Here is a 27,781-nt window from a genome sequence, read left to right as displayed (position 1 = left end):
CAACCCACAGGCCAGCGACCCGAATCTTTGCATTCCTTTATCCGTAAATAGGAATGAAGTGGGGCTCTGTGGCTCTTTTCCCCGGTGATAGCTGAGAGGCCCAGGGTTCCTGCAGGATGGGCCCTGAACTGGCCATGCTCACCTCCGGGCAGCCTTGAGTTAAGTCCTCGGCCCTTTCCCCACGGACCCCTCCTGCCGGGGAGGCGCCCCGTTCTGCTGTTAGGGGAGCTCTCCAGGGAGTTTAAATAGTCTGTTCTCTGTGTCATTAGCTAATCTGATCACAGCCGCCCTTCTTTTTCTTTCTCATTAGAACAGCATCGTATGTCTTCTTTATTCTTTATTTACAGTTTTCCACAAATGGCACAGGGTATTATATAATGGTGCAGGTGTAACCGTGGCCAATCCCGACCCAGCCTCCCGCCTTCTCCACCCTGCTGGCCTGTCTATCCACATCCTCATGATCTGTTCATGGTAGCTGTCCCAGTGTGTGAAGTGACATTTCACTGAGGATTTGGTTGATTTTTTTTTTTCCTGATGCACCTTTCATGTGCTTATTGGCCCTTTGTATGTCTTTTTTGGAGAACTGTCTCTGGGGATTTTTGCCCACTTTTAAAAAATAGGGTTGTCTTTTTTTATTACGGAGTTGTAAGTGTTCTTCATATATTCTAGATATGAACCTCTTACTAGGTATATGATTTTCAAATATTTCCTCCCATTCTGAGGTATATCCTTTCACTTTCTTGATGATATACTGCAAAGCCTAAAAATTCTTAATTTCCATGAAGTCCACTTCATTTTTCTCTTTTGTAGCTTGTGCTTTTGAGGTCATATCTAAAAAACCATTGCCTTGGGGCACCTGGGTGGCTCAGTCTGTTAAGCGTCTGCCTTCAGCTCAGGTCATGAACCAGGGATGCCTAGGATTGAGCCCCGCGTAGGGCTTCCTGCTCAATGGGGAGTCTGTTTCTCCTTCTCCCACTGCCTGCTGCTTCCCCTGCTTGTGCTCTTTCTGTTTGTCAAATAAAGAAATAAAATCTTTAAAAATAAAAATTTTAAAATCTTCATAAAAAAAAAATCATTGCCTGATCTCATGTCACAAAGATTTTCTTCTAGGAGTTTTGTAGTTTGGGCTCATGCATTTAGGTCTCTGATCTGTTTTGAGTTAATTTTTGTGTATGGTATGAGGAAGGGATCCAGCTTCATTCTTTTCTATGCAGATAACTGGTTGTGCCAGCACCATTTCAAAAAAAAAGAAAAAAAGATTTATGTATTTGGGAGAGAGTGAGTGTGAGAGCAGGGGGAGGGGTAGCAGGCAGAGGGAGAAGCAGACTCCCAACTGAGCAGAGAGCCCAGCTGTTGGGCTTGATCCCAGGACCCTGACATCATGATCTGAGCCTAAATCAGGAGTCAGACGCTCAACTGACTGAGCCACCCAGGCGCCCCTTAGCACCATTTTTTAAGAACACTATTCTTTACCCACTGACTTGTCTTGGCACCCTTGTCAAAATCAGGGGCCCCTGGCTGGCTCATTCAGTGGATCACGTGACTCTTGATCTCAGGGTTGTAAATTTGAGCCCCACACTGGGCATAGAGATTGCTTAAAAAAAATAAAATCTTAATAAAAATCAATTGACTATACATGTGAAAATTTATTTATGGCTTGTCAATTCTGTTCCATTGATCTATATAATTATTCTTATGGTAGTACCACATTTTTTTGATTATTATGGCTTTGTAGTAAGTTTTGGAATCAGGAAATATGAATTCTTCAACTTTTTCTTTTTCAAGATTGTTTTGGCAATTTTGGGTCCTCAGAATTTTCATAGGAGTTGTAGGATCAGCTTATCACTTATGGCAAATAGCCAGCTGGAATTTTAATAGGGAGTGTACTGGATCTGTTGGTCAGTCTGGGGAGTGTGTTCACCTTAACCGTATTAAAAGTCTTCTTATCTGTGAACATGAAATGTCTTTCCATTTATTTAGGTCTTTTTTCTTTTGGTGATGTTTTGGCTTTTTTTTTTTTTTTATTTTTTTTTTTTTAGATTTTTTTTTTTTTAATTTTATTTGAAACAGAGAGAGAGATCACAAGTATGCAGAGAGGCAGGCATAGAGAGAGAGAGGAGAAAGCAGGCTCCCCGCTGAGCAGAGAGCCCGATGCGGGCCTCGATCCCAGGACCCTGAGATCATGACCTGAGCCGAAGGCAGAGGCTTAACCCACTGAGCCACCCAGGCGCCCTGTTTTGGCATTTTCAATGTATTAATCTTCTACTTCTTTTGTTAAGGTTATTCTTACGTATCGTTTTTGGTGCTTTTGGAAATAGACTGGTTTTCTTAATTTCATTTTATGGAATATTCATTGCTACTTTATAGAAATAAAATTATTTTTGTTCATTGATCTTGTATCATGCAACCTTGCTGAATTCATTATTATTTTAGTTAGTTCTCTAAATAGTTCTCTAAATAGAAGATTGTGTCATTTTCTTTTGGAAATAGACTGGTTTTCTTAATTTCATTTTATGAATATTCATTGCTACTTTATAGAAATAAAAATATTTTTGTTCATTGATCTTGTATCATGCAACCTTGCTAAATTCATTATTATTTTAGTTAGTTCTCTAAATAGAAGATTGTGTCATCCATATATAGAGATTATTTTACTTCTTCTTGTCCAATCTGGATGTTTTTAATTTCTTTTTCCTGCTTAATGGACCTAATACTCCAGTACAGTGTTGAATAAAAGATGCAGAAGTAGACATTCTTGTCTTGTTCCCCATCTTAAAAAGAAAGCACTCAATCTTTCACTGTTATGTATGATGTTAGCTCTTGGCTTTTTGTAGATGTCCTTTATCAGGTTGAGGAAGTTCCCTCCTATGCCTAGTTTGCTGATTGTTTTTCTATTGAAAATTGAAAATTAGACTTCCTTGAAGGTTTTTTTCAGCATCTATTGAAATGTTCTGTCCTTTTTGTCCTTTGTGTGCCTCAGCATGGTGTTTTACATCGACTTTTGGATGTTAAAACCAACCTTGCATTCTTTTAAAAAATCCCGTTTGGTCAGTGTATGATCCTTTTTATATGTTGCTGGATTGGGGTTCCTGGTATTTTGTTGAGGATTTTTGTATCTGTAGCCATAAGAGATATTGGTCAGTGGTATTTTGTGATGTCTTTGTCTGGTTTTGTTCCAAGAGTAATACATTTTGGAATGAGTCTGGAAGTATTCACTCCCCTTCTCTGTCATTTAAAAGTTTGTGAAGGATTGGAGTGGATGTATATCTAGATTTTCTATATTGTTCCGTTGGTCTGTGTGTGTATCTCACCACCAATGGTTCACTAACTTGATTACTGTAGCCATAAAGTCTTAACACCTAATACAGCAATTTCTTATTTTATTCTTCTTTTTAAAAATTGCTTTAGTTATTCTATGTCCTTTGTCTTTCCTTATAAATTTTATAATGAGCTTGTCTATATTTACAAAAATCCTTTCTGGGATTTTTCCTAAAATTATGTTAAACCTATAGATTAATTTGTGGAGAATTGACATCCCTACTATGTTGAGTCTTCTAATCCATGAATATAGTTCGTCTCTCCTTTTATTAAATCTTTGATTAATTTCATCTGCATTTTGTAGTTGTCAGCATATAAATCTTGTATAGGTTTTATTAGATTTACATCTAAGTATTTCAGTTTTTCTGAGCAATCATAAATAACATTGTATTTTTAATTCCTATGTCCACATGTTCATGGTTAGCATATAAAAAATGTGAATTTGAACCTTATAACTTTCCTGTGTAAGGACCTATTTCACTGTCCCTGCTCCCCTTCCCCCAGGGGACTTAAAAGCAAGTCCCGGAGACCAGCTCCAGGTGTGGAGGCCAAGAAAAACAAGGCTGTACCCACCTTGAGTCTAGCCCTGACATAAGTACAGCCATCTTGGCAAAGCAAAGCCGGCACCTTGCACTGTTAAGTGTGGGTTAGCATAAGAATGGCCATCCTGAAGGCCGGGAAGCCATTTTACTGAGCGTCCCTAACCAGCCCACAGGGCGTACGTGACTTGAGACAAGAGAAAGTAGCTAAAACCTGAAAAAACGACTTAATCATATACCATCAGGGCAGTTAGGTGATGGCGCTAGAGGGACCAAAAGTTAAAGAAAAACAAATAGTTAACTTGCACAGATCACAATCCTGCAAGACAGGAGTCTCCCTTGGTTTGCAAATGTCCTGGTGATTTACAACAAAAAGGCCATCTCTTCAGTGGCCCAATTTCCAGAGACAAATGGCTCAGTTCCTGGAGGCCAAAGGTCGCCCTCCCCACCACAAAACTGTGGGAGGCTGAAGCAGAAGAAAATGTAGTTATGGTGAAAGTTCTTCTAAACCTAAATCTCACTTAACCCCCAGGATGGCACCAGGGTGATGCTGGGGTAGCAAAAGATTAAACAAAGTTAAACTGTCAAAGTGGGGTGCAAGAGATGTATGTAGCCATGAAGAAGTGCCTTGAAAATGCTATATAAACCCTTGGCTTTGAGTGCTCAGGGTCCTTGTTGAAACCCGCTGTGCCGGGCGTATACTTGGAACCCAGCTAGCTGGAAATAAACCTCACTGTGTGACTTGCATTGTCAAGAGTGTTCTCTGTCTAATTGAGGGGTGGTCGACTCCGTACCCTAACACCTGACTCATTAATTGTGGGAGGTTGTTATAGTTGTTGTTGTTTTTGTTTTTTAAGAAGTTTTTAAAATACAATCTTCTTGGGATTTTCCACACAGACCATCATGTCATCTGCAAATAGGGATGGTTTTGTTTCTTCTTCTCTAATCAGTATACTTGTTACTTCCTTGTATTCCAGTTATCTTCCTGTGTATGCCGAAGTACAGGAGCCCCACGTGTACCTGCAAAGCAGCCACATGGAAGTCATGAACCTCTACCTGGGCGTGCCTACCAAGACAACCATCACACTCATCAATGGCACACTCCTGCCTACCCGGTTCCACTGGGGCAAGGTGAATGAACTTGCGCTGTTGAGCACCGGGTCTGCAGTCCTCAGCACCAGAGGCCCATGTGGAGCGGGCCTTGCCTGCAGTTGCCCACCAGGTGCTCCCCAGAACAGAGTCTCACTTCTCTCCCGCAGCCTGCCCATTGCCCCATGGTGATCCGACATGCTGGGTTCCTTGAAGGAGCAGCACATCTGTCTGGTTTTTCCTTGCCCTGCCTCCAGGGAATTCCAGTTCCCTACCTGAGAAGGAGTCTCTGGAGCACACAGCCAGGGCTCCCGGCCAGCATAGCCCATGACTGGTCCCCACACTGTTGTGAGCCCTGCTAGGCACCACACGTGGGGCTCACTGTGGAGCTTCCTTTGCATGCCGTGGGAGGTGGGGCCGTGTCCTGTGCCTCCAAGGCAGCTGCCTTCTGCTCACCATCACTCTAGGCCTCCCAGGGCAGCTAGCTTAGTCCAGGCAACTCCTGACAGGTGGGAAGTCTGCCCAGGGTTGTGGAAGGGAGGTGAAGGGAACAGTGGGTTATCCCCACCAGTGAGCAAACAGCACTTTCTGGCCCTGCCATGGGCCCCCAGACTGCCAGCCTCCACCAGAGTGTGCCCCAGGACTAAGCACTGTCTGGACCCCAGGTCCATGCTGGGAATCTAGTATGTGACAAGAGGTCCTATGTCTGCCAGCTGCTAGGGCGCCAAGCAAGCGTCTGCACAGCAAAGATCTCCCCTAGACGGGGCACGCTGGGTCCCAGTGAGGAGCGCCAGCTCAACCTGGAGTTGACTGCGCATACCCAGGTGAGTAAGGTGGGGAGGAGGCCTGAGGGACTATGAAGGTTCCCCGGAACTATGTGTTGGCAGGGAGGTCTGCCTCAAACCCCACTCCTGTAAGAGGGCAAGAGATTTCTTGCCTTTGTGCCTGGGGTCCCCATTCCTGTTAGGCCTGCTCTCTAGGGATACAAAGTCCGGAAGCCTGGAGCAGGCCTTGAACGTGCTCTCAAACCCACTGGCCACGTCCAGCCTTTGGCACCAGCTTTACCCTTCCCCTCTTCTGCAGCTGTAGGTGGGCCCACCTTTCCAATTTGCCCAGAGATGCAGAGCAGAACTGCTGCTCACAGCAGGCCCTGTGCTGGGTGCTACTGGGAGAGGTTAGCCGGTGGCCACCTTCCTGGAAGAAAGGCACAGCTGCTCCCTGGCATGGCCCACAGGAAGGCCCTCGGGGCAGAATGTGCTCAGGACTTGGTTGGGGGTTGCTGGCTGTTTGTGGTTCTGGTGAGAAGAGAGACTTCTTCCTTGCGGAGGCTTGCAGACCCAGTCCCATTTCTCCCTGGCAAACCCAGAGATGGTGGACTTTCTTTCTCAGCTGAATCTGAGCACTAGGATGATAGGCAGATGGACGCAGACATGGAACAGAACTCACTTGGGATGGGCTTGATTTCTGTGGGAACAGCTTCATCAGGATAAGTGTATGGCTTCTCCAGAGGCCCGCCTGGAGGGTCTCCCTTCATGGGGCTATGCACAGATATTTGGAGTAGACTCAGCCAGGAGCCCTGAGGAAGGTGTGGAATGTCAGGCTGGACCTGTGAATGGTGGCTCACTGGAGGGACTGGGGAGCCCTTTCACAGAGTGGAGACTAGACAGAGGTCAAGGCCTTTGTGCTGAGGGCCCCACAGCAACCACCTCTTCTAGGCAAGACCATCTGGGGCACTTACGGGTAGTGATGTGTCCTTGGTGCGCTTTCTTATAGGAAGAGCTGACTGATCTGGCCTTCCCTTGTACCGTGTCAGGCATGAAGGAGCCACTGGTTCTGGGCATTTCTGGGAAGCCCCAGGGACTGCAAGTGGCTATTGCCACCTCTGTGGAGGACTCTGACAGCAGGTAAACCCAGGGCTGGGGTCAGGGCCTGAGGGTTGAAGCAACCACCCAGAGGACCAGCACCTACTCCCAGCTGACTCCTGTGGCCAGGAAAGGGCCACAGTATTATTGTGCCACCCCCCCACCTCTCTGGAGCAGATCTCTCTACCCAAACCCTGCCCTCTGTGTGGTCTTTCCCCACACACCTGGAGACATGGCGTCCAGGCTGGTGGGAGATGCAGGGGACAGGGCTGTAGGCAGCTTGGGCTCTCCCACACAAGGCCAGTCACCCCTGGTCAGAGAGGGTTTGTGGTTGAGGCCCCTCCTGGTGTCACGAGCTGACAAGAAGGATGTGTCTGTGGGCCAGCAGCTTCACGGGAGGCAGTCCAAGGGCGAAGCCTAGTGTGTAGGTGGCTCTCACACTCCCATCCCAGCGGGCTCTCTGGGCAGGCCTGAGGGTGGCATGTAACTAGTGCCCTGGGCCTGGGGCAGTGTGCCCAGCACGGAGCTGTGTCCAGACCGCCTGGAGGAGCTCCACCTTGACTTCGGCTCGACGGTGCCTCTGAGGACCCGCGTGAGCTGCCGGCTCATCCTGACCAACCACTCCCCGATCCAGACACCTTTCAACCTCCAGTTTGAGTACTTCGGGAGTCCCCAGAACAGCCTGACCCAGAAGGCCAGCCTGTAAGTCTGGTTTCTCTCAGGGGCAGTCCCCAGGGAGCATGGGGCCTGGCAGGGTTGCCGTTAAGCATCTGTGTAGCTCAGGCAGCCCGAGGCTGTTTGGTGTGAGGAGTGAGAAAGGTGTGTTTTCACAAGGATACGTGGAGAAACGTAGAGAAACCACTCCCAGCACCCATCTCCCAGACTCTGCGGGGACCTTTGGGAGATGCTGGGGTTGTGGTGGGGGACTGGAGGGAGCTCCTGGTAGATGAGGCGGTTCAGGCCAGTAGGTGAGGGAGAAGTTCCTGGCAGCCGACGGAGACATGAAGTCAGAGATGTCACAGTGAGGCATTCTGCAAATCTGTAGCTGGACGTCAGCCTGGGGAAGGTTTTACGCCACAGAAATTGGCAGTTTACCAGCACACCAGAGCAAACCGCTCCGTCCCCTAAGGCAGGAGAGCCCAACTTCAAAACCACTGCCATGGGTGATGGGGAGCCACTCGTGGTTTGTAAGCCATTAACTTTCCCAGTCCAGTAAAGTTAGTGGATACTCGATGCTGGACAGATGTCAGCAGGAAAGACCAGAAACAGGGCCTGAAAGACCAGAAGGCTGGGCAAGAGATGAGTCTGGGCTCGGTTGGTATCCAGGGTCAGCAGGACAGAGCCTGGGGGTAAGAGGTCTCTACCCCAGCGCCCTTCTGTGTTTCTTGGAAGGCAGTCCCTGGGCTGGCAGGTGGCCTATAGCCACAGGGCTTTGGGTGGTGGGGGTGTAGCAGATGCCAAGACCAGAGAGGGAGGTGAACAGACCTGACCTCTTCCCTGGGAGGAGCAGGCCAAGCCGGCTTCCTCCACTGGGCGCCTGGTAGGATGCTAGTTGCTGGGAGGCATGGCTCAGCTCTGGGGAACAGCCCTGATGGCTTGCTGCTCTTTCTGTGTCCTGTCTGGTGAAGTCCCGACATGCCCCCTGCCCTGCTGAAGACGTCTCAGATTCGAGAACACTTGGCCAAGCGAGAGCAGCTGAGTAAGAGCCCCATGGTGGGCCAGAGCAGGGTTTCCTGGGGCCTTTTCAGGGGCTGGGCCACCTGCTGCAGGGAGGGGACCCTGGTCACAGACCCCATGTCAGTGTCTTTTCTAGCAAGATCTTTGAGATGGCCATGGCCCCCTGCCTGATGGTACACCCTTTTTGAATGGGGCCATCTCCTGGCTAGGACATACAGCCCATGGACAGGGTCTGGTTTGGATTTGGAATGGGTGTTGACTCAGAAGGGTGGGCTCCCTATGGGGTCCTGGTCCCTGAGAGGTGAGGGAGGCTGCCTGCTGGATTCTGGCCTCCCAGGAGGAGGGTCTGGGCTATGGACTGGCTTGTCTGGTATAGTGCTTTGCTAACTCCTGAGGGTTTGGACCTCCTTCTTGCCCTGGAGTCCTGAATCCCATTCCTGGTTATCACCCAGATTTTATGGAAAGCATGTTGTCTCATGGGAAAGGAGCTGCCTTCTTTCCCCACATTTCTCAGGGCATGCTGGGGGCGCACCAGCAGCTAAGCATCGACATCACAGGCTATGCGAACATGTGGGGCGAGTACTGGGACAACCTCATCTGCACGGTAAGCCTGAGCCCGGCCTCACCTTCAGCTTCTCCCTCCCCCAGCTCCAGGCCCTCAGCCTCTTGGATCTGTCCTGGTTGGAGGACAATGCCTGTGAGCTTGGGATGGGCATTCGCATCCACAGCAACCACAGGGATTCAGGCGGGAGGGGTTCTCGGGAGCAGAACATTTCATAACTTTTCCCACGGGGTCCCCTGAGGCTGGGCACACTGAGGAGGGCAGAGAAATCTGATAGGCTGCCTACTTGGGCCAGGACTCGAGACCTGAAGGAGCGTGAGTGTGGCAAAGCAGTAACAGCCTCCCAGAGCCACATGTCACCTAGCCCTTGGTGCAGTCACTCATTCTCCCATTGGCTCTTCACTCACTCATTCAGCCTGAAGGGGGTGCCTGCTGTGCATGGGTTCCTGTGGGGTCCCTCTGGATGGGGACAAATAAGAACGGATGATCCAACAAGGAGTTCCTAGTTCAGTGCAGAGGGGTGAACTCTGTCTGTTGTTCAGTTGGAGGGATGGCCTTGAACAGGAGGGGAATGGGGAGCCAGGGACTTCTAGGGCAGGGGACAAGAGGGATCCAGGATTGGTGTGCGTTTGCAGGTGGGGGACTTGCCACCAGCAGTCATCCCAGTGCACATGGCAGTGGTGGGCTGCCCCATCAGCTCCCAGAGGACCACCTACTATACCACTGACCAGTTACAGAAGGAACCAATCATCAGGTGACCGCACCGGCCTCATCACCCAACCCTTGAGACCCTCTGGCCATCACCCTGGCTGCACATGCTGACCTTGTTGCTCTCCAAGGGGCCCAAGGCTTCATGGCACCACCCAGCAAGAAAGCCCCAGGACAGGGCTGCCCGGGAAGGGAGAGGCTTCTGAGGCCATGGCTTCTGTCTGCACAGGGCTTGGGGGAGTTGGAGAGAGAAGTAGCCAGTAGTCAGGGTGGCCTGAGGGCCGTGCCAGACCCTGGGCCCCACATACCACGAGTGGGGATCTGTCAGGAGGTGTGGGGCAGGGAGCAGGTGCTACCAAGGCACTGAGCAGTCCTGGGTCACACTCACTGGGCGCTGCACGGGAAGGCCTCCAGCCCAAGGTCTCCGTGACTTCAGGATCCACCACCGCTGCGGGCCTCCTCCGTGCTAGGCCCCAGTTCCAGCCCTGCCTACACTGTGTGTGCCTGCTGTGGTGGCGCTGAGCCTGGTCTCTTGCCTCCAGGTTCGGCACCCGGGTCTCTGGAGGGGACACAGTCACCCGGATCCTTCGCATGAATAACTCCAGCCCCTGTGGTGAGAGGCTTTTGAGAGAAAACTGGGGCTCTCATGACATGTCGTGCCATGTGGTGGGCCAGGCTGGAGGACGATGGCACTCTAACCCAGGAGTCCAGGTGGCCTGGGGTTACTGAGGGAGGCCCCTGAGAGCCAAGGTGGGGAGTGACCTGCTAGTTGGGGGTTGTCGGAGATAGTCGTTTCCATGCCCTAGGACAGGATGCTTACCCCTTGCTCACCCCTGGGATCCCCCAGTGTCTGTGGGGCACAGGTGCCCTGCTCTCATCAGGTTCACTTTGCACAAGGACAGATACTGGTGGGCGACACCTTTCTCGTCCCTTCAGCCCGCACTACCTGTGCCATAGCTAGGTGCTGTACAAGGTGCTGGGGACCCAGAGGGAACAGGACAGCTCACCACTGTGCTGGTGGGGTTGCCGTGGTCAGGTTGAGTGCATTGAAGGGGACTGCTGGAGGACCGCACAGGGGGCGTCCAGGAGGCAGGACGAACCAGCTGGGCCTGGGGAAGCATATGGGAATGGAGGGTATCCGGGCCGTAGGAAAAGCTTTGGCGGTCTGGAGGTGGACCAGGGTTCCAGGCATCCCGAGGCTGGGCCATGAGGGGCTGAGCCAGTCTTCAGGGGCAGGGCCCGAGCAGCTCTGACTTTAAGTTCCTTGGTGCCTGTAAAGAATATGCAGCAGGGGAATGCCTGCCCTCCTGCTCCGTCTGTCCACGGAGTCCCTGCTTCGTCTATCCATGGAGTCTGGCCAGTTAGGAAAGGGGCACTGAATTCACTGCTCGAATTGGCTTTTTCAAGATCCCCTGGCATTTCCAGGGGTACCTGGTTAGCTCAGGCGATAGAGCCTGTGCCTCTTGATCTCGGGGTTGTAAGTTCGAGGCCCGTACTGGGTGTAGAAGTTACTTAAAAATACAGGCTTAAAAGGAAAGATCTGGTGTTTCCAGCAGTTTTACTTCTTAGCTGTTAGATGCATTTGAGAACTGAGTCATATCTTTGCCTTTGCCGTTTTTACCCTTCATCATTTTGATATGTTTCTTTGTAAACAATGGAGAGCTGAGCTTTTAAAAAGACCAACCTGACATTAGCTTTTAATAGGAATAGTCTACATGCTTATTTCATGATTTTACATTTTCTACTTTCTTTTGTTTGTTGTGACTTGGTGCCATTTTCCTTTTGTTTAACTTGGAATTTCTCTTCTACCTTCTTTTGTTTTGGTGGTTCCCTTCTTGTCCTCGGGACTCATCATCACACTCCATTTCTCTGTCTTTACTGAACTTCGGTGGGAGGGTGGAGGTCACTGGTGGCCTTGGTGAGGGGGATTTGGTGGGTATAAGAGGCAGTTGCCAAGGTAATAGCTTGAAGAAATACGAGCTCAGGAACGTAAGCCTGTTCGCCAGGTCTCCCGCAGGGCTAACCATGAGTCAGATGTTAGCTGGGGAGTGGCTGAGAGCAGAGTGGGGGAGGCGATGGTGGACAGGGTCCTACAAGTGTGCTGTGGAGGGACAGAGGTGGTTTGGAAAGGTCTTCTGGTGGAGGGAAAACTGTTCAAGGTGGGGAGACTGCGCATGCCTGGCCCCTGAGAGGGGGTGGAAGCCGACGGAGGTGGGAGGGAAAGGGGGATAGCGGAGATACCTGCCGAGCAATGGGGGTGTTGCGATGGGACTTCAGGGCCTTCTTGATGTGGGGGCTTTGGGGAGGGGAGCTGCAGGCAGCAGCCCAGTGCCCAGCAGCCCCGTGCCCAGGAGGCAGCTCAGGTGTCAGAGACCAGGGAAGGCGTGACAGTGGGGCCAAGGGTCAGTTCAGTTCTCCAGGGTTAGGCTTTGTCAGGTGGGTAGAAGGCTGGGGGTAGGGAGGGATGAGAATCCTGGCAAGATGGCGGTTGACATGGTGGCATCTAGATGAGCCCAGCTGGGGAAGGAAGTGAGTGCAGTGGGAGCTGATGGAGGGGAGAAGGCAGGGAGAGGGGCTGGAGTGCCTGGGGAGGCTGTGGGGAGAGCCCCAAGGACCTGGAGCAGCGCATTTGGATGGGAGGGCCTGCTTGCTGCAATCCTTAGGTAGGGCTGACAGAGCCAGCTGACGCAGCCTGTGGTCTATTCTAAAACAAGAATTGCCTGAAGTGGCATTAGGGAGAAGGCGAGACCCCTCTCCACCCTGAGTATGGGAGAATAGGCACCAGTAGGGGTAGCGGGGCAGGGGTCCAGGGAAGATTCGCCTGCCCCTTCCTCAGCCCTCCCCCTCCCTCCTGCAGACATCCGCCTAGACTGGGAGACCTACATGCCGGAAGACAGGGAGGACCGGCTGGTGGAGCTGCTGGTGTTTTATGGGCCACCTTTCCCACTGCGGGACCAAGCTGGGAATGACCTCTTGTGCCCAGAGACCCCTGAGAGCAGCAGCCCCTTCTTATCCCCAAGCCCCTCCAACACTTCGGACTCCAGCCACGAAGCCTCCCAGACTGTGAGCAGGGGTGGAGGGGTGGGATGGGATGGCAGCTGAGCTGGGGCCAGTGAGCCTTGAGCCTGTGTGAGCCCCAACAACTCCCTGATGACAGGCCAAGGACCGCTCCTGTGTCAGCAACAGGGTCTCACAGAAGCTCATCTCAGTCATTCTGCGGGAGCATGATGGGGTGCCCGCTGACCACCTGTACTGCATCAGCCCCAAGCAAGTGGTGAGTCAGGGAGGGGGGGGCTGCTGCACTGGGGGGCAGCAGCACCAGCTCCATGGGCAGGAGCAGCACTGAAGCTACTGTCCGTGTCAGGTGGTCCCTGCAGGGGGCAGCAGCACCATCTCCATCTCCTTCACACCGATGGTCCTGGGCCCTGATGTCCTGCACAAGGTGGAGTGTGTTGGCTACGCCCTGGGCTTCATGAGCTTGGACGATGAGGTGAGCCCTCCATGCCCAGGATGGGGCCACGGCCACCCCCTCTTCCAGCTGGCATGCTGCCCCTCAGCTCAGGGACAGCCCATAATCAGGCTTGGGCCCCACAGGTGGAAAGAGAGCTTCCGGGGAGGAGGTGTCGCCTGCAGGACTTTGCAGCAGGACCGCTGAGGCTGGACCTGTGTAGCTACGTGAGGCCCGCACAGTGAGTGGCTGGGGCCTCCCGTGATCCCCTTGTGGAGAGCACCTGCACTCTGGGAGCAAGAGGACAGGCATGGGAGGGAGAAGCCAGCAGGAGAGCCCAGGCAAAGGCTGGCCGGGGCCCAGTGAGCACAGTGGGACAGCCAGGAGGCCCCCAGGGCCCAGCCGTGCTCCTTGTTGACAGGCTAAGCATGGAGCTGGACTACGGGGGTGGTGTGGAGTTCTGGCACCAGGCCAGTGACCTCATCCCGGAGCAGCCCTGTACTGGGGTGAGTGTGCTGTCCTCCCTGGCCCTGCCAGTCCATTTGGGCCTCAGAGGTCCCTGTGAGCCCTCTGACAGTCTGGGGCCTCCTCCCCCGGAGTGCTTCCACCCCAGAGCTGCAGGCTCCTGGAGGGTAGAAGTGCAGCCCGGCCTCCCCACCTCTGTGGCTCCCCAGGTGCTGAGTGAGGTGGTGACCACCCACCATGTGAAGCTGAGTAACACCACTGAAATCCCGCAGTACTTCCGGCTCCTGGTCTCCAGGCCCTTCTCTGTTTCTCAGGAAGGGGCCAGCCGCAGCCGCAGAGCTCCTGGCCGGGGGAGGGGCGGCGAGGAAGAGCAAGCCGCAGCCAGCAAGCAGCTGGTGCTCTACCCGCGGGAGAACATGCTGGTCAGTGGGGGCTCTGCAGGCCGTCACCCAGGCTGGAGGTCACCTTCCTTGCACACACATGCACATGTGTAGACGGACGTGTGCACACCGCCATCCCGCACTTGTCCATTATCAGTGTCCAGACACTGCACGCTCTCATGGCATCCGCCTCCAGAGCTTCTGTGAGCGGTCATATCCGCTCTTCCAAACCATGTACTTCCGTGCAGGTGTGCTGAGTGCCTGCCATGTGCTAGGTGCTGTGCTAGGTGACAGACCCCCCAACCCTCCACCCCAGACCTCATCACGGAGGGGGCAATTGCTACAGAAGAGAGGAAGGGCACCCTCGGCTCACTTAGCCTTGGCTCCCTTCTTCAAAGGTAAACTGAGGCAGCCCCGAAGCACAGCCAGAGGTCCTGTCCCAACAGGACACCCATGAAACCACAGGCTGTCACCGAGTAAAGGTCTCTCTAAAATGCTTCTGGGAGCCTCTGGTCTCTCAGAGAGAGGACATTTTGTAATGGTAGGACTTCTCACCCTCCATGTGCTGACCCAGGCATCTGGTCCTGATCAGAGTTCTAGCCCAAATTCATTTCTCCACTGTCCTCCTCACCCAGTCCTGCCCATGCCTGAGCCACCACTCTTGGCAGGAGCATCTGATCTCGGCAAATACCACTGCACCCAACCCTGTGCCCAAGCAGAGCCCTGGCATTCTGCTCCACAGCCCCTCCCTGACCAGCCAGCCTCCAACGCCCTGTTGCTGCCCCTCCTGTTTCCATGTCTCCCTACTCTTCATCCCACACCTACAGCCCTGGTCATGCCAAGAGGTAAAGGGTAGTTTGCCAAGGGGTAAATGTCCTGCTTCTGAGGGCAGGCAGGGCCCTGTCCCCAGGACTACCGGGTGCTGGGCACAGAGTAGGGCACCATGTCTGTGGACTGAATGCCCCAGACAGCGGCACTGGGCTGCTGGCCGGGCAGGGCTGGCTCAGTCTGGGTCGGCCTCGTGAACTGGGTGTGGGCAGGTGCCGAACTGGGGCCTTGCTGGGCAGTGGGGGCCATGGAGGGAAGGAGGCCAGAGCTCCCGGGGGACGGGAAGCTGCCGCCTGCCTCCGGCAGCCTCGGGTGACCAACTGGCTCACGTGGCTCAGGTGAACGTGTCCTTCTCGCTGTCCCTGGAGCTGCTCTCCTATCAGAAGCTGCCGGCTGACCAGATGCTGCCAGGGGTGGACATTCAGCAGCACGCCAGCGGGGAGAAGGAGATGGTGTTCACTCAGAACCTGCTCCTGGAGCACGCCAACCAGACCACTCAGGTCAGTTCCGGGCGCCCCATGTCCAAGAGGACAGAAATGGGCCCGACTCCACTCTCCTGGGTCAGAGGGGGACAGACCCCACCGGGTCTTCAGAAGTGAGGAGCCCCAGCCCTCGCCCCGAGGGCCTGGTCTGCCCTGGAAGAGCCCCAGCCCTCGCCTCGAGGGCCTGGTCTGCCCCGGAAGAGGCCTTTCCCTGGAGAGAGGAGGGTCATCCTTCCTTACCTGTCTCAGCACAGAACCAGGTGAGGTGCTGGAGGGTGGGAAATAGGGAAGGCTTCCTGGAGGAGGTATTTGGCCTATGAAGCCTCCCAGCTGGAAAGTCCAGGTGAGAAACAGAAAGGAATAGCCTAAGGGTGGATTCTAGGGAGGCCAGAGAAAGAATCCGTTTGTGACCAGGCAGGCCCTCCAGCCTGGTCCTTGGGTGGCTGCTGGGGCTCGTGGGGGTTCGGGGTGGGGAAGGCTGATGTGATGAGGTGTGTATGGCAGTGCCTGAGGCAGATGTGGGGAGACCCCCGGCAGCTTGGGCAGGTGAGTGCACAGGTGGGGCCCAAGGCCAAGGGAAGAGGTGAGATGGCCCAGAGCCCAGGAGGAGCAGAGGGCTGGGTCTTGGGCCCTCAGGGGATGGGGGCAGAGGGGGAGGGCAGCCTAACCAGGGAGCAGAAACCACAGGGCGTGATCAGGGCAGGGGATGTGGAGTGGAGGGAGAGCAGATATTGTCTTCGGGACCCCTTATCGGCGCAGACCCCCACCAGCCCTGGTTTTAGATGCCGGTGCCAGCCCCCTTCCACTTGCTGTGGCGCTGCCCGTGTGCTCCTCCGAAGCTTCAAGACTTGGGGTCAGCAGGGCCCGGCATCCCTGAGACCCTGGCCTGGAGCCTGGACGGAGGGGACGAGGGCCCTACATTCCAGGCTCTGTCCCCCAGGTGGTGCCACTGAGGGCCACGGTGGCCGTGCCCGAGCTGCAGCTTTCCACCAGCTGGGTGGACTTCGGGACCTGCTTTGTGAACGAGGGACGGGTCCAGGAGGTCTACCTCATGAACCTGAGTGGCTGTCGGAGCTACTGGGCGGTGCTGATGGGTAGGCTGTACCTGTCCACCATGTCCCCTGCAGGCTGGCACCACCCAGGATGCCCCATGGCCACCCATGGCCAGTGACCAGATCCCAAGTGATCCCAGGGTAGCCCTACCCCGTGGCACTGAGCTGGACCAGAAGGGCACACCTGAGCTGTGGGGCGGGGGGGCTCTCTGGGGTGGTGCACGGAGCTACCTATGCTCTTGTGTGCTCCCTTCTCTTGGGGCAGGCCAGCAGGAGCCAGACAAGGATGCTGCGGCATTCAGGGTATCTCCAAATAGCGGGCTGCTGGAGGCACGACTGGTCAACGGGCCCCCAAATACCGTCACCCTCCAAGTTTTCTTCACTGCCAGGTACCAGCCTCTCCCAGCCTTCCCACAGGCCCGGGCCCCCTTCTTAACCTCAGCGAGTGACCCTCACCTGCACAGGAGCAGCATGCTGTATGAATCCACGCTGGTGGTGGAAGGCATGCTCGGTGAGAAGGCCTGCACCCTGCGGCTCCGTGGCCAAGGCTCTTACGACGAGAAATACATGTCACCCCACCAGCTCTGAGGTTCTATCCTCAGCCCCCCAGCTTCGGAAATAAAACATGACCTCGAGCTAAGGAACAGGTTTGCTGGGCTAGAGTACACACCGGAGGACCTCCAAGAGGCTCTGGGGAGGGGAGGGACTCCCTTGGAGGGCAGTGCTCCCAGCCCAGGCCCTGCCTTACCTGCCCTCAGCATGCAGCTGGGCCAGAGGCAAGGCCCAAGACAGCTAGAACTGGCCTTTGGGAAAAATCACAGCCACCAAGATAAGAATACGTATTTATTGTCTGCTGCACTCCTCATCCCCAGGACCCACATGGTGACCTGGGTGGCCTGGCAGAAGGCAGCCCTGAACCTCAGCCACACCTGTATTGTGTCACCAGTGCTCATGTTTGTCCCAGTGCTGCCACCGACACTGGAGCGGAACTTAGTGGGGCCCTGCTCAGTTTCCAGGGTATTCAAAGACAGCAGCGGCTCCCATCCCGGTCCCGATGCACATGGACACCACCCCGTAGGCCCTAGGGAAGCAAGACTGTGTTGGCTGGGTGAAGGCACCAAGGGCAAAGTCCTCCCCACCGAGTTCTCAACAGACCTCTGGGCCTGTGGGGCTCCCAGACTGCCCGCTGAAGGCCACACCCAGGATGGCAAGTACTCGCTGGCCCCCAGGGAGAATAGGGGTCACAGCCCTGTGTCCTCCGTTCAGAGCACACATGCATGTGTGCCAGCCCCTCAGTGACCCCAGCTTACCTCTTCCCACGGCGCTTCAGCTCATTAAGGAGCGTGATGACCTGTCGAGCTCCAGTGCAGCCCAGCGGGTGGCCCAGGGCCACTGCACCCCCGAGAGGGTTCACCTTCTCGGGGGGGAGACCTAGCTTCTCCACACAGTAGACAGCCTGGGAGGGGGCAGAGCATCAGTTACAGTTCCCTCCCCAACCCCTGCATCCCATGCCCACAGGCTCCTCCTTGGCCATCCCGGGCCCAGGCAACATGGAAAAAGGAAAGCTCACCTGGCTTGCAAAGGCCTCATTGATCTCAAAGATGTCCACATCATCCACCATCAGCCCTGTGGGCACGGGGAGAAGACCTGAGCTGACTCAGCGTCCCCGCGGCAGGACTCTGTCCCCCAGGGCCCCATCCCAGCCATGGCCTAAAGGCTGCTTGCTATGCCTAATCCACATGGGCAGGTGGGTCCCGGCTGTGAGGTCAGGAAGGGCTGGGGGGTCAGGAGGCTAGCCTGGCCCACCTTCACTCGGGGGCACTCACATGACCTCCCCCCACAGCGGCAACAGCACGAGAGGCAGGAGTGGGAAACAGATAGAGATCTCGAAGAAACCGCCTTACCTGCTTTCTGCAAAGCTACGGGGATGGCATAGGCAGGTCCAATGCCCATGATGTCAGGCGGGACCCCAACCACCGCATAGGACCTCAGGACCCCAAGGATGGGAAGGCCCAACTCTTCTGCCTTGGACCTCCGAGCCAGCAGGAGGGCAGCTGCCCCATCACTCACCTGACTGGAGTTTCCTAGAGGCAAATCGTAGGGGTTAGGACGTGTCAGGGCAGGCGGAGGAGCTCCACCTGCACACCTTGCCTGGAGGTTCCAGGCTCCCAGAGAACACCCCGCAGGACACGGCCCCTCCTGACCCTCCCCCAGCCCAGTCTCACCAGCCGTGGTAGAGCCGCCCTTCTTGAAGGCAGGCTTCAGTTTGGCCAGGCCCTCCATGGTGGTGTTGGGGCGGATACCCTCATCCTGGGCCACGGTGATGCTCCTCTCGGTACCCTTGTCATCATGGACCGTGGTGGTCACAGGCACAATCTCAGCTTGGAAACAGCCCTTGCTCTGGGCTCTGGCTGCCCTGCCAGCACCATGGACAGCCAGGCTCAGGCTCCCGGGGTGCCTTCCTCTCAGGGGTCCCTTCCTTCCAGGGGTCCCTCCCACTGCCTCTACCGCCCCTGCCCACTGGGGCAGACACACTAATTCAGACTCCTAAACATGGGGACACGCTTGCCTCAGGAGAGCTGTAAGCAACTGCTGAGGGCCCCTCTTCCCAGCCTGGGAGTGGGAGACCTGAAGCCTTATGGGGCCTTCTTGGCCTTCAGCCTCCTATCTTCAGATCTTGGCCAATCCCAACCTTGAAGGGCAAGGGGAAGTTTAGATGTCATACCTCCCCCTTTGAGCCCTTCACCCACGAGGGACTGAGCCAAATTGAAGACGGAGCGCCAGGAATATCTGTGCTGGGTTTTACCAACTTGTCTGCTCCATCCCAATGGCTCAGTTTCATATACTCCCCAGTTTCCAAACATGTAAAATGACATACACTAAATTACTTAATGCATCTTATTATTTAAAGAGTACAAAAGCACAAAGTGTTTTTAGGGTGATCCTTGCAATCATACGCAAGATGTCGGTGCCCAGGGTTTCCCCTGGAGAAGATTCCGGTTTTCAAATGCTTCCTTGACCCCAGGTGCCTAAGAACCACTTCCTCAGAGAAGCCCCCTCCCTTCTTTTGCTGTCCTCTCTGGGCATCTGGGGCTTGTCAACCTCAGCCTGCCCCTGCCCAGAGGCCTGAGCCCCCAGGGGTCTTCTGATGCTCCCCAGACACAGGGGTGGTCCAGAAGCTGGGATGCCAGGGTCCCCAGCAGTGCAGGCCCCACAACCAGGCCATCTAGTGAAGCCTGTGGCTTTCATGTCGAATCACCAAACTACAGACAATCAAGAGTCCTGCTCCTCATCACACTCCTGATGAATAGACGGGGAAACTGAAGCCCAGTTAGGGAGAGACTCGGGGTGAATAGACAGTAAAAGGACATGGAAGAGCTGTCAGTGTACTTCCAGCACATCCCCGGTCCCTGCCCATCTCTCCCTCCCTGACAGGCACTAGGCTTGGAAACCACTCACTGCCCAGCTGTAGCCTAAGGGCAGCTCCACCTGAGGCCACTTAATCCAGCCTCAAAACCTCTCTCTCTCTAGCCCCTTACACACCCCATCCCAAAAGGCACTCACTTTTGCTGGGAAGCCAGGGCAAAGGTATCCTGCTTCTCCCGCGAAATGCCAAACCGCTCAGCTACATTCTCTGAAGTTATCCTGAAATAAAAGCAGCGCGCACTGTGGGGACGTGTCCAGCAGCCTGGAGGCCTGGGCCAGGCTGCAGAGCTCTGCTTGCAACTCTGAGTCCCTGCGGCTGTAGGCAGAGGAGGACAGGAGGGCCAGTCCACGCCATAGAGACAGAAGAGGATTTAGGGTGGAGTGTGGGGGCACAGAGAGGGAGGCAGGAGTGCTGGCCGGACCCTGAGAAGCTTGTACACTGGAAAGACCAGCCCAGTAGAGGGGCAGGTGAGGGAATGGGCGGGAATACTAACCAGTTACTCTTAGCCAGCTTCCCCTATACCTTGAGAAAAGCTGCTCTCAGGTGGGGAGAGGAAGACCCCCATGGCTCTCTGGGAAGGCCACCCCCAGGCTTTCTGCTCACTGTCACCAGACCCAGCCCTCACTCTCAAAGCCCAGAGACACAGCCAGGCCTTCCAACCTGGCCTTCTGGCTTTAGACACTTCCCTGGGAGATAGGGTCACTGGATGTGGGGGCAGCCAGGGTACTGCCCCTCTCTTAGCCTCAAATCTCACATTCAGGGGAGCCATGACGCCCTGCTTATGAACCTGGGGGATGGCCAGAGGCTCAGTGATGCTGGCTGCACAGCTAAGATGCCGAGGAAATGCAAGGCACTGTGATGTTGCCTCTGACAGGGCCCAAGCCCCCGCGCCAGTGTGTTCCAAATCAAAGCCCTTCCACATCAAGTTCGTAGGCCTCCAAGCCTCTGGTATGCAGATGCCATCGTTACTTGTGCAACTGGCCCCTCAGGGTGGGAGTGACAGGCTGGGCCATGACCAGAAACCTAGAGACACAGAGGACCTGGAGGCCTCAAGAAAGGGAAGTCAGGGGCCGCAAGTCCCACCCCCATGTCCCAGCAAAGCAGAACAAGCCCGGGAGGTCACAAGATGATCCAAGTCTCTGTGCGCCTGCTCCAGGCCAGGAAGGGAGCTGAGGGTGCAAACTCACCCCATAGGAATCAGGCAATCTCTGGCCTTCTCCTTCTCCACCAAGCGCGAAGTAATATTTCCAGGGTTTCCTCTGTCAGCCAGGGACATGGACTCCACCCTGAGGAGGCAGTGGAGGAGGGTGGTCACTCCCAGGACTCCCCCAGGGACAGCTATGCCTCTGGCGAGTGCTAGGAAAAAGGCAGCAGGCCCTGGGAAATCCAGCAGGCTGTCTCGGAACCCCGGGCAGGGCACTGGCCAGGAAGGCAGAGCTGGCCGTGCAGGGCTGCTGGGTCCCCTCCACCCCCACGCGAGGATGGAGCGTTGCACAGCCCACACTCCCAGGCAGGGCTGTGCTTCTCTTGCGCAAATGCTCCGGCAGCTGGCCAGTCCGTGGTTCCCTGGCAAAGCCACCTAGTGCGGGCCACATCCAGGAAGCCTGGGCCCTGCCCTCAGGCAGCAAAGGTTCAGAGGGTAAAAGAAATAAGTATTTTAAAAGCCATAGATCAAAGGGCATCTGATCTGCACCCACGAGGTGCTAGGAGCTCTGGAAGGCAAGATCTCAGTTTGGAGCTGTCAAACAGGCCTTCAAGGGGCCGGGGTCGGGGGGACACCTGGGGGGGCGGAGTCAGTTAAGCGTCCAACTCTGGGATTTGGCTCAGGTCTGATCTCAGGGTCATGAGATCGAGCCCCAAGTCCAGCACCATGCTCAGTGCAGAGTCAGCTTGGTTTTCTCTCCCTCCCTCCCTCTGCCCACCCTTCCCCCTGGCTCGGGGGCATGTGCTTTCTCTCAAATAAAGGTTAAAAAAAAAGGCCCTCAAGGCCCTCAAGGAACATAGGGCCTCAAGGGATAACATGTAACTCTGAATGCTTTTCACATGCCCTGTGCTATTTGAAAATCTGTTCAGATATTAGAAAGCTTTCAACAGCATCAGTCACATGACATACATCCCAGAGTGATAGCTGCTGTTACTACTCCCTTTAATATTATCAACTTCAACAGGACTGAGGTCTTTTTCCCCTATTTTATACATGAGGACACTGAGGCCCAAAGAGCTGAGTAACTTGTCCATAGTCACTCAGCAGGGATCCAGACTTAGATGTCTGGCCCCAGAGCCCATTCCCAACCAGGATGCCCTGGGGCTCCTCTTCATGATCAAAGCCTATGGGGGACAGTCTTGGCCCAGACCTTCAATACTCTAGAAACATAGTCTTTAATCTGCCTGGGGACTCAGATGCCCTCTCAAGAACTCATGAAGACTCCACCCTTTTCAAGTTATCCATACCTGTCCTACCCCTAGGAAGATAGAGGATCATGAGATAAATCCAAGGGCAGACTGGCAGTGGCCCTTGCCTGGCCCAAGGCTCTGCAGTATGGTCTCTGGCTTTGTTTACAAGCGCAGACAACCAGTGCCAGGCAGCACAGCCCTGAGGCAGCCCAACAATACTCCAAGAAATGCTCCAAAGTGGAAATGAAAGGCAGAGAGAACGTGTCAAAATCCTGGGGCTGCTTGCCTCCCAGAGCCTGCCAGAGTCCTGGCTTTGCCTGCCTTCTGATACCAGATGCCCACTCCAGACGGGGTCCCAGGGCCCTTCCCCTCCCTGGAGGCACTGCCCTGTATGCCTTCTGTGACTCCAGGTGCTGCAGCTGAAGACAGAGCCACAGCTGACAGTGACCAAACCACCGCAGATCTGACCATGCCCCTCAGAGCCCAGCAGGCAACTGCAAGTTTCCACCATGGTACCAAGGAGGGGGTCAAGGGGACCCACAGCCTCATAAAATGAACAGACTAGTTACATAGCAGACAACTGTCCCTGGCTTCAGGCAACCCAAACTGCAACATCTCAATAGCATCATAGGGCCACAGAAGGAAATCCAAGGGCTCTATTTTCTCAAAATACTTGCATTTTCCAGCCTGACAAATTCCCAAGAAAGCAAGCTTTTTAAAAGCCAATTCCCTTTCCCCACTAGTGCTGAGAGGTGTGAGCAGTTCCTGAGCATGCAGAGCTGGGGGCTACTTCTAAGCTGAATTTGTAGGAATCTACTCCCAGACATCTGCCTAAAAGGGCTAAGGGAGAATCCTGTCATTACAGCCCCTGAGAACTCAGGACATGAAAATTAGTTTTATTGTTAGACGTTGATTAGTAAGCTCTGGCAGAAAGAAATTCTTACCCACAAGCCATGCCAATGTCATAAGACCCATTTCTGATGCCACCTGCAACAAAAGCATTTCATAAACATTCTTTATCAGAGTCCATCTGCTCTAAAACAGAGGAGCCTCTTCCCCACCTGGTCTCTAAGTGGGACTCAGCCCCAGCCTCAGAGATGGTAAGACCCAGGTAAGGTAGACCTTAGGTAAGACCTAAACCCATGGAGCCAGGACCAAGGCCAGGCTGGAGTAGTGGGCACCCACCCCTTCATAACTTACCAGCTATGTTGGCCACTGCCTGGAGCCCAGATGAACATTGTCTATTGACGGTGGACAAAGGCACGGTCTCTGGGATGTCACTGAAACAGAAAGCAAAACTACAGTCAGCCCCCTCTCCTCTGCAAGGCTCTCATGGAAAGCAGGCCTATGCTCCTGGTCAATAAGACTGCCCCAGCAAGGGATACAAAAACCAGGGGAACAAACCAACAGCCCTGTCGCCACTCTAGGCCAGATCCTTACTGGGCAGACCCCATCTCTGCAGGGACCTGTACCCCAGGGCCCCACAACACATGTTCTTTCCTCCTGTGAGTCTCTTTAACCAAGGTCAAGAACAGCCCAAAGGCAAGGAAAACTGGTTGGACCACAAGGATCCTTCTTTCTCTCCCTTTGAAGATTAAAGAAAAGGAAAACTATACATCCGTTTCCTCAAAAAAAAAAAAATAATAATAGTAAGAGAACAGGATCTGTTGCTGGGGCAGAAAACCAGGGCAAAAATAATAAAATAAAAAAAAGAATGAATGGATGAATGAACGTCTCAAGCATGAGGCCAGAAACCATCAGCCTTACCACTATTTAGCTAACCCTTTTTTTTTTTTAAAGATTTTATTTATTTATTTGATAGAGATCACAAATAGGCAGAGAGGCAGGCAGAGAGAGAGTAGAAGCAGGCTCCCTGCTGAGCAAAGAGCCCAATGCGGGGCTCGATCCCAGGATCCTGAGATCATGACCTGAGCTGAAGGCAGAGGCTTAACCCACTGAGCCACCCAGGCGCCCCTTTAGCTAACCCTTTAAGTTCCCACTCTCTGGAAGGTCTGTTCCCCGCTGGACAAAGAACCCTTGATGGGTACCAAGTATTCTAACATCCCTTGTTTGGGGGTGTTCCCCTAGGTTTCCACACTGGTACCAGTCTGAGAAGCTGGTGGGGCTGTCCCTCCTGATGTAACCCTCCCTGACCAAGGGTACGAACCCTGGAAAAATCCCCAGCCCTTCCTCAGACCCTTGGATTCAAAACTTCAGGGGGTGAACGTGCTCTGGAGATGCTCTGGTGTGTAGCCAGGGTCGGCAAACTGTGAGCTAGTGCCCAGGCCAGGCCCTGCTGAGAGCCTCTCAGGTGGGTAGCCTCCTAGGCTCATGCAGCCTGTATAATCCCTCCCAGGTCTCCTAACTCCTTACTAGCTAGTTTCTACTTAGTTACCACTTCTTCACCCAATCCACCAGCAGTTCACCAAAAACCTGCTCTATACAAAGCACCATGTGAGGGATGCTGACATCCCTAGAGGCAGGCTGACCAGCACAGAGACAATGGATCAGCTGGCAGAGACTGCAATAACAGCGCAGAGAGAGGAGGGAGGGACAGCACTCCAAGGGGAAGACAGTGGGCAGATAGGTGGGCTGAAAGAGTAAAAGTCAAGGCAAATAAACAGCTGGGAAATAAGGCTGGATGCTCCGTCTGGAGCCAGATCGAGGGAGTCCTCGAACTCCACGCTAAGCAGTCTGAACCTGTCCCAGTCCCTAAAGGTTTTGTCAGTTTTCCTCTTCCTTCACTAGCTAACGTTCCTATTATTTCTTCTCCAGGTAGTAGGAAGTGCAAAGTGGTTCTTCAATCTACACATGACGATAATTTAAGCACTCCTCCCCTGTCTTGGGACAGCAAGTGGTGAAGGGCAAGTTTCCCAGGGCCCCTCCAGGGCTACCCCTCACCCCAGGGTTCTGCCGAATCCCCAGGTCTCTGCTGATGAACTATGTCTTGAAGGTCTCAGCTTGCTCAACTAGGTTTTAAAAGCTCAGAGTTGGGGCATCTGGGTGGCTCAGTGGGTTAAGCCTCTGCCTTCGGCTCAGGTCATGATCTCAGGGTCCTGGGATCGGGCTCTCTGCTCAGCGGGGAGCTTGCTTCCCCCTCTCTGTCTGCCTGCCTTTCTGCGCAATTGTGATCTCTGTCTCTCTGTTAAATAAATAAAATCTTTAGAAAATAAAAAAATAAAAGCTCAAAGTCACCCTTCAGTGTGCCTTCCTGGTTAGTTGCCTGGCAAAAGAGGACAGAGTCCATGCTTAGGCAAGCAACAGCTGACTTTGGCTAAATCATCAGGCCCCAGAGAGCTTTTGCTCTAGTCCCAAAGGCCCTGTTTGTCTTGGATCAGCACCGATAATGCAAACTTCCTTTAAAGTAGGGGAGTGGCACCCGGCTGGCTCAATCAGTAGAGCCCACACTCTTGATCTCGGGGTCCTGAGTTCAAGCCCCACACTAGGCACAGAGGTTACTTAAAAAACACAACAAAACAAACAAACCAAAAAAAAAAAAAAAAACCCACAAAAAAACCAAAACCAAAAACAAAAAAACACAAGGATATGCCAAAGTAGGGGAAAGGTAGTGTCCACAAAAGCAGGGTGTCAAGGACCCTGGCTGCATCTGGGTCTGGTACCCAACCACTCATAAGCTGAGGTCCCTGGGGCCTGAGCCTACTCAAGAATCAAAATGGCCAACCCACAGCTAGAACTAGAAAAGTTTACCTTAGAAACTGAGCAATTCGGGCCATGATTGCTCCGGCCCCCGGCTGAAGCACATTTCCTGTGGACAACAAACCTTTATTCAGTGCCAGATAGTGTTCCAGACACTCAGGTACAGTTGTGAATACTAGAGAGAGGACATTCCAGATCTTTCTTCCACAACACAAGCCCTCAGCAGGCTCCACTGGGGTTCTGGAATTTCAAGGAGCTGGTCATACAGCACCTTGCCCTGGTCATACAATTAAACCCAGCCTGCAGGAGTCATAGACTGCCTTGACCTGGACCATGCTTTTCCAAATCAATGCACAGCGGGAGGGCTGGGTGCCTGCCTTTAAAGGAAACGTGGAAGACTGCAACGCAAAGCTCGCAAACAAACTGGTCTTGTCAGGAAAATGAATTTCTGAAAATGCACACCTTCTGAAGTGTCCTCAGCCAAACCTGCTGGCATTTCAGAGGCAGAACAGTGATGACCCACCTAAGGATGGCACCCATTGACAGGAGTCTGGCCATGTTCTATTGTTTCCAGGCCAGAGGAATAGGGTTGGAGTAAAAGGTTGCAGAGTGTCAAAAGGCTCTGGATTTCAGGTCCAATCTCTGCTGCTAATTTCCCAGGACTGAGTGTCTCCATCTGTGAGGGGCTGAACTTCATGGTTTTGATGGTCCTTCTGTCCTGTGGTGGCACAGGCAGGATGGGTTAGAGAACCCTGTCTCCTACAGTGTCTGCAAACTCCTGTGCCAACAGCTTGGGTGTTAGAATGGCATGAAGATCGCTGCTCTCCATCATACTTAACAGGCAGAGAGTGCCTGGAGGTGGGAGGAAAGGGTAGGCTCTGAAGAAACGATTAAATTCACTGCATGGGGTCCCTTGACATTCCCCTCAGTGAAAGCACCTAGAAGATGCCTGGAGGGTGAAGAGGTGTTTGCGGAGGGCTTTGGCCGGATGGAGGGCGAGGAGGACCAAGCCCAGAGCTCGGGGAATGTGCTCACCCACGCAGATATCCCCCAGCTGCGCCGGGCTCAGCTTCATGTCCCGGAGAACCGCTGTCATGACGGCCGAGAGAAGCTCGTCAGGGGTGGTGTCCTGCAGCGAGAAGCACCGCCTTCGTGATCCCCCGCCACCAGTGCACGGGGTTCCCGGGACCCCCGCTCCCCCACCCCACCCGAGAGACACAAAGCGGTCACAGCTCGGGCGCGGAGCCCCCTCCGGCGCCGAGGGGCCAGACCCCAGCCCGCTCAGGCCCCCCGTCTTCCACCGGGCGCCCGGACCCCGGGGCCTCACCTTGAAGCCGCCGCGGCCCCCTCGGCCAATGGCCGTGCGCCGCCCGTGCACCACCACCACGTCCTCGGCCGAAACCTGCGGAGCGCCACCCAAGCACGGCGCGGCCTCCGGCGCCGGCTCCCCCCCACACTGGGGGTGGTGGGTCAGGTGGCCCAGCACCACCTGCAGCCTCCGCATCGCGCCTCTCGGCCCAGTTAAGCCCCCACTCCGCGGGGAGAAGTAGAAGCTAACAGACCGCCTTCCGCGCAGGCGCAGAACCCACTCTACCAGGAGGCTTTAACTCTGCCCAGAGCCCCGCCCTAAAGTCTCACCCGCCTCCCACCTCAGCCAACCAGAAGGGGTGTCTACCTCAGGTCCCGCCCCCTTCTTCTAATCAGACCACCTAAAGCAGAGCTCTTGTTTTGGTGGAGAGTCTTTCCCCTCAAAGCCCCGAAGCCCCGCCTGCCGTAGCCTAAGGCTGCCAACCAGGAGGGGGCCCTTTCCAAGCCCCGCCCAGAAATGCCGGCCGGAAACCTTTCCCGTTGCAGTCCTGGCTACTGAAGAGTCCTTTCGGTGGCTTGTGTGTG

At 54.3% G+C, this 27,781-nt stretch overlaps 2 protein-coding genes across 13 annotated transcripts in view; one reads left to right on the top strand and one right to left on the bottom strand.

Annotated features, from left to right (window-relative positions):
* The window catches only part of DLEC1 (DLEC1 cilia and flagella associated protein), a 65,689-nt gene extending 48,635 nt beyond the window's left edge, over window positions 1-17,054 (top strand). For 4 of the 12 annotated variants that reach the window (XM_032861199.1, XM_032861203.1, XM_032861198.1 and 1 more), the window contains 17 exons: window positions 4,835-4,988; window positions 5,660-5,770; window positions 6,720-6,850; window positions 7,319-7,510; window positions 8,437-8,507; window positions 8,938-9,089; window positions 9,683-9,801; window positions 10,298-10,368; window positions 12,613-12,818; window positions 12,913-13,029; window positions 13,120-13,245; window positions 13,350-13,444; window positions 13,625-13,709; window positions 13,878-14,090; window positions 15,215-15,376; window positions 16,299-16,452; window positions 16,676-17,054. In XM_032861199.1, the coding sequence (XP_032717090.1) occupies window positions 4,835-4,988; window positions 5,660-5,770; window positions 6,720-6,850; window positions 7,319-7,510; window positions 8,437-8,507; window positions 8,938-9,089; window positions 9,683-9,801; window positions 10,298-10,368; window positions 12,613-12,818; window positions 12,913-13,029; window positions 13,120-13,245; window positions 13,350-13,444; window positions 13,625-13,709; window positions 13,878-14,090; window positions 15,215-15,376; window positions 16,299-16,452; window positions 16,676-16,998 (2,482 nt within the window). In that variant the 3' untranslated portion in view covers window positions 16,999-17,054. Of the gene's footprint in view, window positions 1-4,834; window positions 4,989-5,659; window positions 5,771-6,719; window positions 6,851-7,318; window positions 7,511-8,436; window positions 8,508-8,937; window positions 9,090-9,682; window positions 9,802-10,297; window positions 10,369-12,612; window positions 12,819-12,912; window positions 13,030-13,119; window positions 13,246-13,349; window positions 13,445-13,624; window positions 13,710-13,877; window positions 14,091-15,214; window positions 15,377-15,539; window positions 15,619-16,298; window positions 16,453-16,675 lie in introns of those variants that run through there. The other 8 variants (XR_004383097.1, XM_032861202.1, XM_032861200.1 and 5 more) reach the window with 8 other exon arrangements.
* A 185-nt stretch (window positions 17,055-17,239) lies between these two features.
* ACAA1 (acetyl-CoA acyltransferase 1) lies at window positions 17,240-27,425 on the bottom strand. The gene is made up of 12 exons (XM_032861209.1): window positions 27,216-27,425; window positions 26,924-27,017; window positions 25,940-25,997; window positions 23,432-23,511; window positions 23,176-23,218; window positions 21,025-21,123; window positions 19,975-20,055; window positions 18,636-18,826; window positions 18,315-18,494; window positions 17,981-18,036; window positions 17,721-17,866; window positions 17,240-17,491 (listed from the first exon to the last, which is right to left on the bottom strand). The coding sequence occupies exons 1-12, from the start codon at window positions 27,390-27,392 to the stop codon at window positions 17,416-17,418; spliced, it is 1,281 nt and encodes a 426-aa protein (XP_032717100.1). The 5' UTR covers window positions 27,393-27,425; the 3' UTR covers window positions 17,240-17,415.
* Window positions 27,426-27,781: the final 356 nt, after the last annotated feature.

Source organism: Lontra canadensis, unplaced genomic scaffold (genome assembly GCF_010015895.1).
Source record: "Lontra canadensis isolate GAN:19392208 unplaced genomic scaffold, GSC_riverotter_1.0 scaffold20, whole genome shotgun sequence".
Taxonomy (NCBI): domain Eukaryota; kingdom Metazoa; phylum Chordata; class Mammalia; order Carnivora; family Mustelidae; genus Lontra; species Lontra canadensis.
The sequence above is the reverse complement of the archived record's forward strand: the minus strand, read 5'-3'. Positions and strand labels throughout refer to the sequence as shown.

Excerpts from the sequence above, each read along its gene's own strand:
- ACAA1 (XM_032861209.1), bottom strand. The coding sequence starts at position 27,392 with ATGCGGAGGCTGCAGGTGGTGCTGGGCCACCTGACCCACCACCCCCAG. Across the intron at positions 25,998-26,923 it reads GCTGGGGGATATCTGCGTGG|GAAATGTGCTTCAGCCGGGG; the intron begins GTGAGCACATTC and ends TGTTGTCCACAG. Across the intron at positions 20,056-21,024 it reads GATTGCCTGATTCCTATGGG|GATAACTTCAGAGAATGTAG; the intron begins GTGAGTTTGCAC and ends CTTTTATTTCAG.